Source organism: Ascaphus truei, chromosome 2 (assembly GCF_040206685.1).
Source record: "Ascaphus truei isolate aAscTru1 chromosome 2, aAscTru1.hap1, whole genome shotgun sequence".
NCBI classification, from domain to species: Eukaryota; Metazoa; Chordata; class Amphibia; order Anura; family Ascaphidae; genus Ascaphus; species Ascaphus truei.
The window spans coordinates 471,143,326-471,163,143 of NC_134484.1; the positions used below are offsets into that span (position 1 = coordinate 471,143,326).

The 19,818-nt window shown below is 46.2% G+C and overlaps 2 protein-coding genes across 3 annotated transcripts in view; both read right to left on the bottom strand.

Moving 5' to 3' along the window:
- The window catches only part of LOC142488346 (uncharacterized), a 193,423-nt gene that overhangs the window by 128,652 nt on the left and 44,953 nt on the right, over nt 1-19,818 (bottom strand). The gene's annotated exons all lie outside the window — the stretch shown is intronic.
- Nucleotides 1-19,818, bottom strand: part of LOC142488372 (uncharacterized) — a 41,983-nt gene that overhangs the window by 9,113 nt on the left and 13,052 nt on the right. The window contains exon 2 of one of the 2 annotated variants that reach the window (XM_075588836.1): nt 7,679-7,776. The exons of the other annotated variant lie outside the window; for it this stretch is intronic. Coding sequence (XP_075444951.1) covers nt 7,679-7,697 — 19 coding nt within the window. The 5' untranslated portion in view covers nt 7,698-7,776. The remainder of the gene's footprint in view (nt 1-7,678; nt 7,777-19,818) is intronic. 2 annotated transcript variants of the gene reach the window in all.

A 19,818-nucleotide genomic window follows, 5' to 3' on the forward strand; every position in this document is an offset into this window, starting at 1 on the left:
TACATTTTTAAAAGACCCCCAAATACATAAAAAAAACATTTTTTAATCGGGCGGCACGGGTAAAATCATCATCATCATATCTCCCCCAGCACCCCTCATATCACCCCACCCGCTTCTCCCTCACATCACCCCCCCCCCTTATGTCCCATCTCCCTCACATCACCCCCCTGCATGTCCCACCTCCCTCACATCACCCCCCCGCATGTTCCATCTCCCTCACATCACCCCCCCTGCATGTCCCATCTCCCTCACATCAACCCCCTGCCCTGGATCTCCCATCTCCCCCACATCACCCCACTGCCCTGCATGTCCCATCTCCCTCACATCACCCCCCTGCATGTCCCATCTCCATCACATCACCCCCTGCCCTGCATGTCCCATCTCCCTCACATCACCCCCCCCCCCCCTGCATGTCCCATCTCCCTCACATCACCCCCACCCCCTGCATGTCCCATCTCCCTCACATCACCCCCCTGCCCTGCATGTCCCATCTTCCTCACATCACCCCCCCCTGCATATCCCATCTCCCTCACATCACCCCCACCCCCTGCATGTCCCATCTCCCTCACATCACCCCCCTGCCCTGCATGTCCCATCTCTCTCACATCACCCCCTGCCCTGCATGTCCCATCTCCCTCACATCACCCCCCCCTGCATGTCCCATCTCCCTCACATCACCCCCACCCCCTGCATGTCCCATCTCCCTCACATCACCCCCCCTGCATGTCCCATCTCCCTCACATCACCCCCTTGCCCCTGCATGTCCCATCTCCCTCACATTACCCCCCTGCCCTGCATGTCCCATCTCCCTCACATCACCCCCCCCTGCATGTCCCATCTCCCTCACATCACCCCCTGCATGTCCCATCTCCCTCACATCACCCCCACCCCCTGCATGTCCCATCTCCCTCACATCACCCCCCCCTGCATATCCCATCTCCCTCACATCACCCCCCATGCATGTCCCAACTCCCTCACATCACCCCCTGCATGTCCCATCTCCCTCACATTACCCCCCTGCCCTGCATGTCCCATCTCCCTCACATCACCCCCCCTGCATGTCCCATCTCCCTCACATCACCCCCCTGCCCTGCATGTCCCATCTCCCTCACATCACCCCCCTGCCCTGCATGTCCCATATCCCTCACATTACCCCCCTGCCCTGCATGTCCCATCTCTCTCACATCACCCCCCTGCCCTGCATGTCCCATCTCCCTCACATCACCCCCACCCCCTGCATGTCCCATCTCCCTCACATCACCCCCCCTGCATGTCCCAACTCCCTCACATCACCACCACCTGCATGTCCCATCTCCCTCACATCACCCCCTGCCCTGCATGTCCCACCCCCCTCACACCACCCCCCATGCATGTCCCATCTCCCTCACATCACCCCCCCTGCATGTCCCATCTCCCTCACATCACCCCCCCTGCATGTCCCATCTCCCTCACATCACCCCACCTGCATGTCTCATCTCCCTCACATCACCCCCCTGCATGTCCCACCCCCCTCACATCACCCCCCATGCATGTCCCATCTCCCTCACATCTCCCCCCCTGCATGTCCCATCTCCCTCACATTATCCCCCCATGCATGTCCCATCTCCCTCACATCACCCCCCTGCATGTCCCATCTCCCTCACATCACCCCACCTGCATGTCTCATCTCCCTCACATCACCCCCCCCTGCCTGTCCCATCTCCCTCACATCACCCCCCCTGCATTTTTTCCAAAACCCTCGAGGAGCACATTCTCCATACCAAGATGGTGCTCTCTCGTTTACGGGCCAACAAGCTCTACGCCAAGATGGAGAAGTGTGTCTTTCACCAATCCTCAACTACCTTCCTGGCATACATTGTTTGGGATCAAGGGTTCACCATTAATCCGGAGAAGCTCAATTCTGTACGCTAATGGCCACAACCTAACTCTTTAAAAGCGATTCAGCGTTTCCTCGGTTTCGCAAATTATTTTTGGAAATGTATTGCTGGTTTTCTACCTTGGTAGCACCCATTACGGCCCTTACCAAAAAAGGGGCCAATCCTTCCTTGTGGCCATTGGAGGCCAGCCGGGCTTTTGAGTCTCTGAAAAAAGCCTTTGTCTCGGCTCCCATTCTGCGACATCCCATCCCCACCCTCCCCTTTACCTTGGAAGTCGACGCCTCCGACGTGGGAGCCGGTGCAGTTCTCTCTCAAAGAACCACCCCCGAAGATAAATTACATCCCTGTGGGGTTTTAAAAAAAAAAAAATTCTTCTGCAGAAAGAAATTACGATGTGGGGAATAGGGAGTTGTTGGCTATCAAGATGGCATTACAAGAATGGAGACATCTCCTGGAAGGAACAAGGAACCCATTCTGATCCTGACGGACCACAAAAATCTTTCTTACATTGAAGGTGCTCGTCGTCTTGGGCCCCGTCAAGCTCGTTGGGCATTGTTCTTCTCAAGGTTTAACTTAATCATCTCTTATATTCATGGGACAAAGAACATCAAAGCGGATACATTGTCCCGTCAGTTTATCACTGAGGAGAAGTCACAAGAAGTCCCGGAGAATATTCTGTCCCCCCAATTGTTTATCTCTGCCACCTCCATTGACATTCTGGATAAGATTTTGGAGTCTCAAACACAGGTCCCCGAAGGGCTAGAAGTCCCTGATGGTCGTCTTTTCGCAGCCCCATGTTTTCATCTCAAAATTCTTGAATGGGGTCACTCCTCCAGATCTGCCGGCCATCCCGGGTTTAAGAAGACTGCTGATCTGATTCGGCGTACCTTCTGGTGGCCCAATATGTTAAAGGACATTAGAGCTTTCACCTCCTAGTGCCCAGTCTGCGCACAAAATAAATCTGTCCGTCAAAAACCTTCCGGTCTTCTACAACCCCTCCCGGTTCCGAACCGTCCTTGGAGTTACATTGCTATGGATTTCATCGTGGATCTACCCCCATCTAATGGCATGGCTACTATTCTTGTAATTGTTGACAGATTCTCCAAGCAAGCTCATTTTGTTCCCCTCAAGGGTCTACCCAATTCCAGTACTTTGGCGGATATTTTTGTAAAATAAATTTTCCGTGTTCATGGCGTTCCGTGGTCCATTGTCTCGGATCATGGTACTCAATTTGTTTCTAAATTCTGGCGTGCATTTTCCCAGAGGTTGGGCATTACCCTTCTTTTTTCCTCAGGCTACCACCCCCAAACGAATGGGCAGACTGAACGCACGAACCAGTCCGTCGAACAGTATTTGCGTTGTTTTTCTTCCGATTCTCTGGATAATTGGGCAGAGTCACTTCCTTGGGCAGAATTTGCGATTAACTCTCTCAAAAATGAGTCCACCCAAGAATCACCGTTTTTTGTAAACTATGGATTTCATCCTACCCGTCTTCCCATGCATTCTTCCAGGTCCAGAGTTCCTGCAACAGATGACAGGGTATCCACCTTACAGGGGTCATGGAGGAAGATTCAAACAGTTTTACAGGAGTCCATGCTAAGACAGAAGAGACAAGCAGATTGGCTTCGTCAGGAGGCCCATAAATTCATACCTGGAGATAAGGTCTGGCTTTCATCTAAAAAATATCAAACTGAAGGCCTCAACCCCCAAACTGTCTTCCAGGTTTTTGGGTCCTTTCTCTATTCTGAGACAAATGAATCCTGTGGCCTATCAGCTTCGCTTGCCTCCCTCTATGAAAATTTCACCCGTCTTCCATGTTTCACTCCTGAAACCGTTTATCCAAGGCAGACGATTTGCTCATCCTTCTCTTCGGCCTCCTCCCCCCATTGTACCAGGACAAAAGGAATTTGAAATCCAGTCCATCATTGACTCTCGCATCTCCAGGGGCAAGCTCCAATTTTTGGTCCACTGGAAGGGATACGGACCTCAGGATCGTTCTTGGGTCTCGCATGCAGATCTTCACGCCCCATCTCTACTCAAACGATTCCACCAAAAATTTCCCCTCAGACCTTGGATGGTTCATCCGGAGTCCGACCCTCGAGGGGGGGGTACTGTAAGGATCCGCGCTGCGGGTACACCCGCTTCCAGCACCTCCTTACCTTTTCTCCGTGCCGCCCAGGCTGCCCGGCGGCGTGCCTCTCCTCTCGCGGCCCCCTCCACGGCTGCTCCCGCACTTCCGGGTTGCCCAGGCTTCTATTTACTGGTGCCGGGCGCTTGACTCCGACTCCTCTGATTCAGCACGTGCATCGCACGCTTCCCTGCCCCTGCTCCATCAGGACCGCCCCCCAGGCCCTTCTCTCCTATCAGGTCCTTCCCCAGGCCGCTCCTCTGCTCCTTCCCTTGCCCGGATAGGCCCCAGCTTCCCAGGCACTTCCCCCCTATAAGATCCTTCCCTGGGCCGCTCCTCCGCTCTTCCCCTTGCTTGGATAGGCCCCAGCTTCCCAGGTACTTCTCACCTATCAGGTCCTACATCGGGCCGCTCCTCCGTTCCTCCACTTCCTCTGATAGGTCCCAGCCCCCTATTTAATCTCTGGGGGAGGACACAAAGTGCAATAACTTCCTCTCCAAGGTGGAAAAATCACATGTAATCTCAAACCGATATAGGCAGCATATGTAAATAAAAAATAAAAAATATAGTGCAACACAATTTAATAAATACTCGAGCAAGGAGGCTCCAATACACCCACATGCTCCAGAACAAATAAAAGCAGTTTAACCACTCTGGGTTCAGACGCTGTATGATAAACTCCAGTCAGCTGCTGCACGTCCTCTGCTTCCGCATTCAATCGGCGGCTGACGTCACGGACCGGCTCCCTCAGCTATCCAGCAGTGGGGGGAGGATCATCTGGCTCCGTGGTAGTCAGCGCAACACAAGATGTACAGGCGCAGTAGAAGAACAGCTGGTATCACGGCAGAGAGTCCGTAGGGGAACTGACTGCTTCACAAGGTCTGAGTGCACAGGAAAACCCTACGCGTTTCATCCGATGGTTCGGACTTCTTCAGGGGTGTAGGGATACATCGCAGTGACTCTAAGTTAAGTAGTCCCAAAAAACGGAGGGAATGAATGACGTCACGGCGCGCAACTGAGTATGATAGGCTCAGTGTATCTCTACAATAAGCCATACTTAATTAATAGACAAATCGGAACACTAAATAAGTTATAGACAAATCGGAACAGTAAAAAGTGACTATAAACATAAGAGGGGGTAATTAATAACATAATATATTTATATAATAAAAATACATTTTAAAATTACACAATAAAAATCATGAAAAATATAACAAATAACAAATAACCCCCATGATGACGAATAGCTGCACCCCTATTTAATCTCCCCTGACCATTACCTCCTTGCTCTGCATAGCTTCTGTTCCTTGGTGCTGTCTGCTGTTGCCTGGCCCCTTTTGTCTTTCAGTTCCTGTTCCTGGATATTCTGCTGACCTCCCTGGATTTGACCTTTGGCTTGGGACTTCGTTTTCGCTGCTTTCTGGGACCCTTTGGATTTGGCTTTGGACATTCTACCTTGCAGATTTCTAAATCCCTTGGACACGGCTTACGGACACTCTACTACGCTGCTCTCTCCATTCCACGACCCAGGCTTACGGACACTCTACTACGCTGCTCTCTCCATCCCAAGACCATTGGCTTACGGACTTTACCTTACCACGCTGGAGTTGGCAAGTATGGTACCCTCTCTAAGTTTGTTACCCGGACCATCTACGCTACTTCCACACTCTGGCCGTGCCCCTGTTTACTGTTAGGTGTGTGGTATTACTCCTTTCCACATCAGTCCCGGGGTCTCGTCTGGCTTGTGGGCAGGCCGAGCGTTACAGTTATAAGCGGATTTGCGTTGTAACGGATCGCGTTATTACGGGGTTGATCTGTATAATGTAATGATTTTGGAAAGGTCAGTTGATTATAATATGCATATATGCAGAGTAAAAAAGCAGGGGTTGAATATTGTAATTTTGACATAAAGGAAGAAATGTCACAAGATCTACAGTAGTTTGTCAATCCCTGTGTTATTTCAAGTGTCACACTTGTGGGTGTTGTGTTTTTGCAGACCTGGCTGCTGCCAGTTGACTTTGAGCCATGATCACACACACACACGCTGCAGAAAGTTGTATCTGCCTGATGTTACCTGCTTGACCTTTCTCCATTGTGAGCATGGGCCTGATAGGTTCCTGAACATTAAAAGCAAAATTGTATCTCTTTTATATACTAACGACTACTACTACTACTACCTCCCTGGGGCTTACATTGGGACTTTAGCACCCACAGTTTTTGAAGAGCTTGCACCCATGATGTATCCTGGTTAGGTCCTGATTGGCTTGCAGACTTTAGCAGTGCCTATACAATCAGTTCTTGGTTATCCAACGGAATCCGTTCTGGAAGTAGCGTTGGATAGTGAAACCGTTGTAAAGTGAGTCCCATGTTAATCAGTGGCGGTTAGCGTTGGATAACGCATTTAGGAGTTGGATAATGCATTCTGGCGTCGATAAAACGGCCCTTAGGGTTGCATTGTAAAGCGTTGGATATGCCATTTGTTGTAAAGTGAAACGTTGGATAACGAGGACTAGCTGTACGTATGGTAGGCTTACAGCAGTTACACCTTTACTTGTTGCACTTGAGCAGACTAGTGTGTACTGTCCTCTACACTTCTTAATCCTCCTGCGAGAATAACAGGGCAGCGAGAGCATATGCTTGTTTGGCAATTTTAAATCCTCAGTTTTTTAAAAATATCTTCTCTGACACCACGCGGCCTTGCGCGAGCTTCCTCCCTGCTACTCGTGCGTCCACGTGGTACCAAGCACTCACCTGCTGAAGCGGCTTCAGGAGCTGCGAGCCGAAGCGGCTATTTGCAGCATGGCCGTCTTTTGGCTCCCGGAAGAGCCAACTCCTTGGAGCGCGTCCATCCAAGCAATAGCAGGAGAGAGAGGCAGAAAGCTCCCCTTTATCGATTAGAAGGTAATCAGGTAAGTCCCCAATATACTACGTAAAAACCACAAACCTCTACCTCAGCTAGGTAGGACAGAAAAAAAAATACCTGGGGAGGAAAGGATGGCAAATTATGGTCCTCCCACAGGTAGATTTCTGTCTCATCTCAGCTGAAGGGTGGAACTTGTCCCTATGACAGTAGTTACCAATGGATTAACAGGAAACTAATATGTATATATATATATATATATATATATATGTATATATATATATATATATATATATATATATATATATATATATATATATATATATATATATATCATGAACGTATATTGAATCAGCCAATTATGAAAGTTCTTAGCACATCGTTGTCTCCATGAAAGATGTTTCCATTTCGTCCTTCACAACGGGTAACACAAGATAAGTACCTCCTCTAGATAGGACCGGAACCTACTAGAGGATGATTATCTAAAGCGCTTATATTTTGCTGCATGTATTGCGTCATGTTATCTGTGTATATCTATGTGAAGTGTTTATAGACTGCGTTCAGTAAACATACTTTGGTTTATAAAAGAGCCGTTTGTATTCCACATTTTCATCCATGCCCGGCCCGCAGCATCTATATGGCTGAGAGACTGATCATTTACCTTAAGGACTATTCTGATGTGACACCCTTGTGGAGACGTGACATTTCGGGTTTATACAAGATTAGTTTGGGTGTTCAAGTCGCATAACTGCAAAATACCAGATATTCCCTCCTTGCAGATTTAAAAGCCACCAAAATATCTCCTCTACTCACTTAACACGTGTGGATCCATGCTGGTAGTGAGCAGCGCTCCTCTGGAGGTGCTGAGATATGAGGTTCCTTGATTTATATTTGTTGGATATCAGCTGTGTCTGTATAAAAAAGAAACAGAAGAAATGTTTTGTTTTATTGGACAAATTTACAGAATTTAGTATAAGCTTTCAAACCTTAGATTTTGAACACAAAACAACCCAAACATCAGAGGCACCTAAACAAACATATGGTCCATCCTCAAACAGGAACTTAGGGCCTCATGCAGTAAGCGTCGATAAGGCTTTTTTTTGTCATTTTTCTGCAAAAAATGCCTTCCTGATTCAGTAAGCGCCGAAAAGTGGCAAAAATCAGCAATTTTTGTTCCCGATAAAAACTTATCGGCAGCCGGGTGCCGATAAGCCACTTTTTGAAATCGGCTGAATTCAAGTAGTCCCGATCAGCTTTTCGCTGCTGATCGGCACTCTAGAATTGAGAATTTAACGCCAATTCGTCAAGCCAACTAAAGTTGGCAAGTTGGTGGAGGAGAAGCATCGGCAAGGTCGACACTTAGAAAAAATCAGGCCTTTTTCCTGGCTGGGATTGATGCTGGGGGTCTCCGGAGCAGCTACCCATTAATATCAGCACCGGAGCCCCTCAGCATGCATCCGAGGCAGGAAAAATGCATTTAAAGCCTACTTCATTACCTTAGCGGCTAACCGCTAAGGCAAGGAAGGGGTTAACCAGCCGTGCCAGGTTTATTGTGGGTAGCGGGGGTGGGTGAAGGGGGTATTTGGCCCTTGGTGGTTGTTTAGGGCTTGCGGGAGGGGTTGCGGGTGCACTTTACCCCTTCACGGCCGTAGCGGTATTCATGATCGGGTTAAGCCCTCCCGCTACCCCCCCCGCAAGCCCTAAACAAACCACCACTGGGGCTAATACCCACTTCGGCCGCCCCCGTTACCCACAATTGAAAAAATACACACACGACAGCCCCACACTAAATTATATATATATATATATATATATATATATATATATATATACAGTGTTCGACAAACCTATACATTTGCTCGCCCCGGGCGAGTGGATTTAACCCCCGGGCGAGTAAATATTGGCCCAAGCAGCACACGTTTGGTACTAGGTGGCGAGTAGATTTTTTTGTGTGGCGAGTAGATTTTTTGGTGATTTGTCAACCACTGAGAAAGTGAGAATATGATGTAAGGAGGGGGGAGGTCGGACATAACAGCACTGGGATACAAGCAGCCATTTTAAGTCAGCATCCATCTTAGGTAGAAGACAAACTCCAGACCGCAGTTGACCTACACAGGGCCAACCTTATCAAATACAAACGGGATAAGTTGAAGCAGGTCAAATCTGATTATAAAGAACGCAAAGTGTATAAATGGCTTTTGGGGCTTAGTGACAGCACTCAGGGTAGACCAGGGCAAAGGAGATACTATTCCAAATCCAGAAAGGCAGCTTTTGGAGGGTCAAGATATAATACCAGTGACACGGACCTATCTGACACCCAGGACAACACCACTACTGAACCTTTTTTAGCAAAACCACCGAATCTCGGCAAGAAACCACCGTTACCAGATTCAGACGCCGGGGATCAATCCGGAGGGGCGGTTGGAAATCAAACGTCTCTACCACGAGAGTCGAAGACGAAAGGGGCGAGGGGAAGAACACAGAATCGGTAATCTTTAATTTATCGGACTATAATCTCACCCCGGCAGAGGTGGCGGTATTCCATAAAGGGCTCTCTTTTGTTCCCACTAACGCACAACAGCCCTTTGACTGGGAAGTAGACCTATACAGGATGCACCGTCAGCTGAAATTGAAAGACTTTTTTCTGCAAGAGAGATGAGTCTGCTACCACTGGCAGAGGATTGAGCGTCTATTCGGATACTAAGAAATTCAGACCCAGAAGTGTTTTTGATCCGCAGATTACCAATCATAGCATTTCCACCTTCATGGGACTGGTTGAATCAAATACTAAACCACGAGTTATGAACCGTCAGATTAGCTATCACAATCTCACCAAGCGTCTGGCATTAAGATCCCTTAACAACAGAAGGGAAATTATCATCAAGCCTGCGGACAAAGGGGGAGGCATTGTAATAATGCCATACTCCTAATACCGCAATGAGATTCTGGGTCAACTCGCCCACCAGGACCATTATAAAAAGCTAACCGCAGATCCTACAGTGGTATATAAGCGTGAGGTGGATTCAATTATCACAATGGGACTAAATAATGGCTGGATCTCAGAGGATTTGGCTAAATTCTTGACCACTGACTTTCCGATTATGCCCGTACTCTACACCTTGCCTAAGGTACATAAATCTCTCATAGCACCGCCGGGTAGACCAATAATCTCGGCGCGGTCATCACTATGCCACCCACTGTGGCAGTTTGTTGATTTTCACCTACAGCCTATGGTCCTACAGATGTCATCATATATTAAAGATACTACGGACTTCATAACTAAACTGTCAGCACTATCATTGGATTTAACAGATGTCTTGCTTGTGACACTTGACGTGTCGAGCTTGTACACTAACAACCCCCACCAGGAGGGGATGGAAGCTGTCAGGAGCCATCTACACAGTACCGGCCGAGGAGATGGTCCTCCATCAGAGTTCCTTATGACTCTCATAGATCTTATATTACATAATAATTACTTCAGATTCGAACGGATGTACTATCTCCAACTCATGGGAGCTGCTATGGGGTCTAATATGGCCCCATCTTATGCGAATATCTATATGGACACATATGAGCAGACACACCTTCTACATGATTCTCCACACGCTGAGTCTATTTTATATTATGCTAGATTCATCGATGATGTGTTCCTCCTGTGGGGTGGGGGCGAACATGATCTGTTGGAATTTATTCATTATGTGAATCTCATACCATCAAACATACGCTTCACGTACCAGTACAGTGCCACTAATATAGTGTTCCTGGATACCGTGGTATATAAGCAAAATAATGTATTGTGTACTAGAATACATACAAAGGACACAGATAAGAATACTCTCTTAGACGCTCAGAGTCATCACCCTCCCCCTCTCAAGAGGGGACTCCCCTTTTCACAAATGCTCCGGGTACGGAGAATTACAAGCGATCCTACGCATGTTGAAGCAGCTTTACAGAAAATGGCAGATCGCTTCAGAGAGAGGGGCTACCATCGGACAGAAATTGATCAAGCATTAGCCAAAGCACGTTTACCAACAAGGGGTGATCTACTGAAACCTATGGTGACAACCAAGGAAAATGATCGGTTTCACATAGTAACAACATATAGTACTGCCTCAAGCCAGATACAACGCAGTATAAAGCAAAACTGGCACATTTTGGCGAATGATAAACGTATCGAAAAACATTTTGAGTCCCCACCCCTCTTTTGCTATCGGCGGGGTCGGAATGTGGGGGATTACCTCATAAAGGCGGACCCAGTGGATAAATATGCAGCGAAAACGACCTGGCTCACAAAGGCTCCGGGGGTGAACAAGTGTAGAGGTTGTGTAAATTGCCAGTATTTAATGCTGGGCAACACTTTTATGCATCCGCATAAAGGTTATCCAATTAAAATTGTGGATTTTCTCAATTGTGACTCAAAATTTGTAGTCTACATTATCAAATGCCCCTGTGGGCTTGTTTACGTGGGCAAGACATCGCGTATGCTTAAGGAACGAATAGCAATGCATCGTTCCACAATACGCAAGGCCCTTGCTGACCCCACCAATTCTGATGATCTTAAGCTGTTACCAGTGGCAAGGCACTTTAAGCTTAAACAGCACAGCTTAGCCACCTTTCGTTGTATGCCCGTTGTACAAGTCCATACTCCAACCAGGGGAGGAAATAGACACAGGCTTTTGCTCCAGCTTGAGGCGAGGATGATTCACAGACTGGATTCTATGGCCCCCAAAGGCCTGAATGAGGACATGAACTTGGGTTGTTTTTTGTAATTTTTTGTAATTTTTTGTAATTATTACTTTTCAACATCAACTGTATGTATACATGGATCAGCGTAGTTCAAAATGATTAGTTTAAAAGGCATTTATTATACAGTATATTTTACTACAGCTTGTATATTCTTGTCGTTCAGCTTCTTCCATTGATTTTATTTCCCCCTCCCGGTTCTCTTCACTTTACCCTCACTGCGTATTGGGTGTTCTTTATTCCACATTTTTGCAAGTCCGTATGTAGCCAGGTTACCTTTTTCTCCCCTCGACCCCCCAGGGAGCCTCCGTGGCCACGGACGCTGTCGGGTACTGCCAGAGGCAAGCGGCAGACCCGACGCCCATTCAGGAGGGTGGGGGCCGAGGAGGGAGCTCGCCGGAGTGCAGGAGATCTCCGGCGGCTCTTGCACAGGGCGCCGCCATGTTGCGCCGGTTCGCGCATGCGCAGAGAGTCCCCGGCGGCCCGAGATAGTCACGCATGCGCAGAAGATCGCGCGAGGGCAGGGAACAGTTGCGTGAGGGCAGGGAAAGCGCAGGAGAGTCGCGCGAGAGTAGGGATAGCTCAGGAGAGGTTGTGGCGGCCATTAGGGCTTAGTGTAGGCAGAGGGAAGGCGTGCACGCGGTCCCTATGTGCTTCTAGGCTCCATGGGACTACAACTCCCATGGGGCATAGCGAGACCAGCACCAGGTGCCTGATAGGAGCCAATAGGGCTGTAGGACTGCCCTGGACAGGAATGGATACATTTGGCGGGCTGGAGCTACGTGTCAGTCAGAGGAAGGAACAGACAAGGGAAGGAGGTAGGGTGCAGGAGAGAGGGACTCCCCTGTATTAGGCCAGCACCCCCTTGGTCCAAGATAGCTCAGCTCCCCAGTAAGGTGAGTGTTGCCAGGGGCAGCCCTCAGGTTAGGGACCCTGTCACTTACATTAGTGGGAGCTGGGAAAGGAAGGTGACAGATAGTTGGAGTCAGGGAGCTGTAGGGAAGGAAGGGTGCGGGGAGCGAGTGCAGCTTCTGCCCCATATAGGTACCTACACCCCAGGTAGGCCCCAACTCCCCACTAGTTGGGTGGGTAAGTGCTTAGGGAGGCCCTAGATAGGGAGGTCACCCTTAGGTGTGTAAGGTGCAGGTTTTGCAGTGCCACAGCGGGTAATGCTGTGCGCACTGGCAAATAGGACTGTATGTGTGTTGTCACTGCATGTACTGGGCGCAGTGTGTGCAGCGTGCGAGGGAGTCTGCAGGCTGACTGTGAGAGCTGTGTGTCTGCTGCAGGCTGGTAGTACTAGCGAGTTAGGAGCTAGTGGTTAGTGAGGTTTATGGACTTGGGGTAGTAGGGGAGGGGGGTAGGTTATTAACCCCGCAGGCCCTAGGAGTTTCCCCCAAGTCACCTCAGGTTGCGGTACATCAGGGACAGGCCCTAGGTTAGGGTTCCGGTCACGCTACTGCCCGTTAGAGAGATAGGGATTCAGCGGCGGTTGCTGTTCCCGTGAAGCGGTTGGACCCACGTTGGGGTTCTGGAGAATATCACCTGGATAGGATCAGACGGATGCATCGCACGTCTGACCCTTTGAGAAGATTGTTGCAGGCCCGAGCACCGGAGTGCTCGGCAGGTAACTTTGAATCCTATGTGCACCAACAGGCCTAGTAGTTCTTAGTGACTGCGCAGTCACCCACGATCTCCGTAGGAGTACGGGACACTGGGTGGGATTCTTGGGACACTGGGTGGGATCACCTGGTGTCGGGGAATCGTCCTGCGAGACGTCACTGTTAGTGTCTCCTCGTGAGAGAGACACAGGTTATTATCCTTTGTAAGTAAAGTCGTTAGTTATATAATCACTGTGTGTGTGGTTTCTGAGTGGGTTCCTATGTTAGGGTCATTCTACATTTCCATAGAATCCTACATAGGTGGAGGCGCTGAAAGAAGATACGTTCCAGAGGATTCACCCCAGGCTCTCATTAGCGGAGGCTCAGACTTCCTGTGAGCCTGCAGGTATACGCACCACACCGGTAACACCGCATGTTCTACTCACCCACACTATATATGCGATTGGGTGGGGTGGAATACCCGTTACACGTATATTGTATATTTATGTAGTTCTACAGACAGCATGTTCCTTTATTTGATCGCACTTTGTGCCTTTAGCAGTACTGGTATACTAGGGGTTAACTAGCAACCTATGTATATCCATGCAGCATGTGACGCCGACAGGTTTATTATGGGTTACCCGACTGGGATTACAGCGGGTTCCATCTGTCATAGGATTCTACTGATATACGCATGCCAGTATCTGTTATTCTTAGGTGCTGTTTAGAAGTAAATTCATCACTGCTACAGCACATACACATTTGCAGTGGTGTATCTGTACACGTGCAGTACCCATGACAACCACTGGTGTCTGCTGCCTTTAAAGAGTTGAGCACACATGTGGTTGCCTTGACAACCGGGCCTGCTGATACAGCATCAGTTTGTTTACATGCAATCACACTGACAGCTTGGGTTTGATCATGTGACTTGGATTCCCCAATAGGAGTACAGACATGGAGTTGGAGCATGATCTAATTAAATTGTATTATGCACAGCTGTTTTGTCGCCCGATGATGATGCTTTCTGATGATGTGGAGATGTTTATGTCACTTGGGTGTTGGGGTAGATAAGTCACTCACTGTCCTGTGACTGTTGCACCACCCTGAGGAAGATCCCCCTGTGGGATCGAAACGTTGGAGTTATGTGCTGTATTTAATACATTTATTTTCATTCACCTGAGTGCTGTCTCCCTTTTTGCTGCTATGCGGTAATGTATACTTTTATATATATATGAGAGCAAAAGATATGGCGCCAAAACAGTACTGTATGGGGATATAAGTGAATGAACTAAGGTGACTATAGATATATTTAGGAAGTGTATATAGTGCTATAAGTGTATATGAAAGTGAAATGTGCAATATTAATAGCCATATAACATATAACATTTATAATCTACTATACTAAACAATGCAACACAACCATAAAAAATTGTGAAAAAATGACTAAGTGCAAAAAAGTGCTAAAAAAAAAAAAATAAATAAATATATATATAATAATAAAAAAAGTCCAACCAGTCCTTCAATAGTTAGTCCATAATAGGAGGTATTGGATGTAAACAAGGGGGTCTTCGGCTGCTCTCACACGGGATTAACCACCTCCACGGATATCTAGAAACAAAAAAAGAGAGAGAGCGCACGCCCCATAGCATAACACTGTATGTTTATTTTAAAAGGGGAAGGGAGGAAGGGGAGGGAAGGAATCGCACTCACAAGATTAAAATGATTAAAAGGCAGTTTGTGAATATATATCACCACCATCCGGTTCTGTAGATCGGAATAGCTCTGTGGGCTCCTCCAGGACTGCCAGTAAACACCGCCGCTACCCGGATACCAGGAACGCCGTGTGCCGTCTCTTTGCTGTCCAGAAATCAGCTCTCCACTCCGAATGGCCGCTGTAAAGTTCCCACGCTAGGTTTGGCCTCGTGCGCGTGCGCAGCGTCGTCGTGACGTAATCGCGCTCTCAGTATCCCTGACGCGTTTCGTCACCACCACCTGACGAAGCTTGGATACAAGCGAAACACGTTGAGTGAACAGCAGCAGCATTGGGGTGTCCCCAGAACCACCTCTGAATCGTGGATATCATCTTTTTCGATCGATCGAAAACCGGAAGTGACGCGACGGCCCAAACCGGAAGTGACGCGACGCGATTTCGAGAGTGGGGCTGATGGTGACCCAGAAGCTGCGCATCTATAGTTTTATATGTCTATGCACATTGTGCCAAATGTGAGTGCAATATTTATTGCTACTGTATATAAATGTATTTTATGGTGAACATGCAATGTTGCACTAAGAGTGTAATCTCTTTCATTCAGGGCCTGTCCTGTTGAAGCCTGGCACCTCTCATCTAGCAAGTCTTCCATATTCATATTGCTGGTATTATTTTGGAAAATTGTGAGTCCCCATTTTGCTGTTTTTTCAGTTGTTTTTTTCTGTTGAACATATTACACTATATATATATATATATATATATATATATATATATATATATATATATATATATATATATATATATATATATATATATATATATATTCCACATACGGTGACGCCTGCGCTTCCCACAAGCCTTCTATCTACAATCAACATAAGGAGAAATTGGACTTTCCCCTTCAGGGTTAAGCTGCAAAGTTTACCGGTTTTTCATTTTTTATTATATACACAAATATACATTTTTTAAGCACTATTTATAAGTTTTAGTATTGTTGCACCTTTAATAGTAGCGCCTCACATCCCCTTTTTTTGCATCCATCTTAGCTGCTGATATTGTCTATTGTCTGTATGAAAGTTGGTACGGAAGTTAGTTTAAAGACACAATTTTTCATTTTTCCGGCTCCTGAAGTTTCAAATGATATTAAGCTGTTCAGCTAAGCCACAAGACCTTGAAGAGGGGAGAAAAGCGCGAATGTTATGAAAATAAGAGACAGATAACACACTGTCTCGCATTCCGAGGGAGGTGCCCATGAAGTCCCGTATGTAGAGGAAAAGTCACCGGCCCGTATAAGGAATATTAGCTGAGTCATTTCATTTCTAATATGAATCCCATAATAATACCATTAACTCAATGTGTTCATGTTCATATTTTGTTTATCTTATATGCTTACGTAGTGACGCACACGCAACCTCGTATAGGGGGCGTGGCTTAGTATTATGTGTATAAATAAGGCCTGTATACCACCATGTCGTTGGGGGAGTTTTATTTTGAAACTGCCTCCTGCGTGCACACCGTACACTGCAATAAACTTATTTGTTATTCTGCAAAAGAATCCTCAGATGACTCTTATTTATTCACGCTTTTCACAGATGGCGCTCCGAATAGGAACCCAAATATACCGGAAGCTGAGCACCTGAAAAAAACACTCCTCGGTCACTCAAATCTGAGCGCTCATAAAAATCAAGGTAAAAGGCACCTTTTGAGGAAAGCCTGAGTTAAAAAAGTTGTTTTGAGTGGTGTGTAGAGAGAAGTGTTTTGGAGGGTGTCCCAATCTGGGTTGACGGGTTTACCTAGCAGTTTCAAATAAGTTTATTTGTCTGTTCCTGTATCCATTTTATTTGTCTGTTCCTGTATCCATTTTAAAGTGTTATAGTTGTTAAGTTTTATTGGGACTAAGGTGAGAGTCCCGTTAAAAGTTTAGGTGTTTTAGTGATGAAGGTGAGTGTTTGTATGCTTAAGGGATTGTTCAGACCGTCCTGGGTTGTGATAAATATTTTTTGTTGTCTAAGCAGGAAGGGTCCCTGATTGTACATTTGCTATGTCTTGTCATTAACATACCAAGTGAGTTTATTTATGGATATCTGTTTAGAAGGTCTGATCTGTATCCATGTTATAAAGGTATAAGGTTTATCAGGACTGGGTTGGACCCGCTGAAGTAATTCAAGTGTTTTCGTGGGTATAGTTATGTTGAAAAAAAATCAGAACAATAACATGCCAAAACAGTTGTACGCAATCAGCTTGCGCTGATTATTGTATCAGGAGTATTGTACAGGTCAATTAAATGTGATTACTGTAACAGGAGAATAATGGGAAACCAAAGTTCTCAAAATTTGCCGTTAGAGGTTGTGTGTCTGCAGACAAAAATAATAAAGAATGGATACAGAGAACAAGAAGAGACAATATAAATATGTTTTGTTGGCCAATGAAAATACACATGCAAGTTCAAGTGAAAAAACACATGCAAGTCCCAGTGAAAAACACGCCACCCCAATGAAAAAAGTTTGTTTGCAATAAATTACTATGGAAGGAAGCGTGAACCTATGGGCAGCCGCACCGGTTTTCTTATTCGTAAGAATGCGAACGCAAGGGCTCATAGTGGAACCTTCTAACTTTCAGTAATCCCTGTGTGTCTGTGGCAGTATAAATCTTTGGATTTTATGAGGTTTTTGTGGCTAAAGTCATGCATGGCAGGCCCGGCTGGCTGAAGCTTCAGAAATCAGGTGTAAACTTATCAGCTTTTCCTTCCATTTTCTCACAAGCAATAAGTGGTTATAAATCATTTCCTGATATAAACTCAAGTTTCGGTGCCGGCAAGTAAAATTGTTGCGCCCTTAATGGAGAGTTGCCAGATGGATTTGATACCCTAATGAATTTTTCCTGAATGATTACCTGTGTGAAAGATAAACCATGCTAAGTATCACGTATGCACAAATCACCATCCAAAAACTTGCAAGTACTTACAAAAACATGAATATTATTTGCTCACAATGAAGTCTAAATTTTTACAAGGTTTTAAAAGGTGTACATAAAGTATAGAAGGATTAAAGAATGCGGAAAAGAGAGGGCCTATATTTAGCTCTGTCACTGGTGAAAGTTTAAAGGGTTTATTTGTTTTGGCCAGACGGATAAGTGTTTTAAAACCAGGAGATACAGTATTCTTTTTTCCTTGTGCTCAAATGTCTGCAAGAAAGAGAATCAGAACAGCAGCAGCACAGATCGTGCCCCCTCCTTTTTCTCCAGCGTGAGGAATGTGCCAAGATACGAAAGTTAACTCAAAAGCTCCGGAGCATCACAGTAGTTTTAAAGTCAGGTTATTTATGAGAAGAAAGAAAGAGAAGGGAACGTTTATTAATTTAGTTGCAGGATGAAATTGTTTGGTAATAGGGGAGAAATGTTTTTCTTTTATTTGTTCATTATTTTTGTGATGTTGTTTGGCTGTGTGTGAGAGGAGTTTTTGTTTTGTGTGTTCTGTATTGTGTGTAACCAGTAAAAACACCTTTCACTTTTATTTCTATAGGATTAGGATATGTTTGGGAATATTCTGTGTTTAAAAATGCGGATAAAAGCTCACAAGCATTGTTTGAAGTATATATTGTATTGTATGTTTTTATGTATTTAACGCCATTAATATGCATAGCGCTTCACAGGAGTGGTGCACGTCATTAGCAAATGGTAAAGGTAATAGGTCATGAAATAAGTGATCCAGACATAAAAGTAACATTAAGGAAGAGAAGTCCCTTGTGGCAGGACGGCCTGTAGCCGAGGTCAGGGAACAGTCCACACGTGTAGTTTCAGGATAATGAAAAACGTTCAATGGCTTTATTTCTCCATTACAACATAACATGCGGGTACACTGTCCCTTTAAACAAATAATTCCTGCTCCATGTTGGGAGAAAAACTAACTAACACAGCAGACCTATCTAGCAGGCTGGCTGGCTAAACCATAACCAAACCTTCAGAGTCTTTTAAGCAGTCATGAAACAAATGAAACAAATCTTACTTTGGCTGCATTAAGTAGTGTGCTGTATCCGTCTGTCTAGCAGCACATATATCCATGTGCTCTGGTCTGAGAGAGCCAGCTACTGCTAGTAACAACATCCTTTTCTACCTTGCTGGCTCTCAGGTGTCAGATTACATCCTGACTACCTAACTTCCACCTGAGTTAACCCTTATTAGTGCTGGATGAAGCACTCAGACATATGTCTCCCAGGCGTAACTGATAGGAGTTGACTTCACTCTGTCACATCCCTGCACTGAGGAGCTTACAATCTAATTGGTAGGTAGGGAGCGTATACAGAAGCAGTAGGATTTGATTAGAAGCCAGGAGAGGGATTTCAGGAGGGGAAACGCAGAATCAGAGTTTAAAGAGAAGAGTGATTCTGGCAGCAGCGTTTAGGATAGATTGTAGGGAAGACGGGTGAGTGGCAGGAAGGCGAGATAGCAGGGGATTACAGTAATCAAGATGGGAGTGAATGAGGGCCTGAATCAGAGTTTTAATAGTTGAGCAACAGAGGAACAGGTGTATCTTTGTGATATTGTGGAGGAAAAAGCGACAGGTTATATAAATGTTTTGAATATGAGAGGAGAATATGAGAGAGGAGCAGAGTGTGAGCCCTAAGCAGCGTGCTTGGGCTTCTGGATGGAAGATTCAAGAGTAATGTGGAAGGAGATAATAGGATCAGGTTTGGGAGGAAGTATGAGGAAGTCTGTTTTTTCCATGTTAAGTTAAGGCAAAGGAGGGCCGTCCAGGATGAGATAACAGAGAGACATTCAGAAACTTAGGTTTGTATGGCAGGTGTAAGGTCAGAGGTTGAAAAGTAAATGTGTGTATCGTCAGCATAGAGGTGATATTTAAACCTAAGAGATGTTATTAGGTCACCTAGAGAGAGTGTGTACAG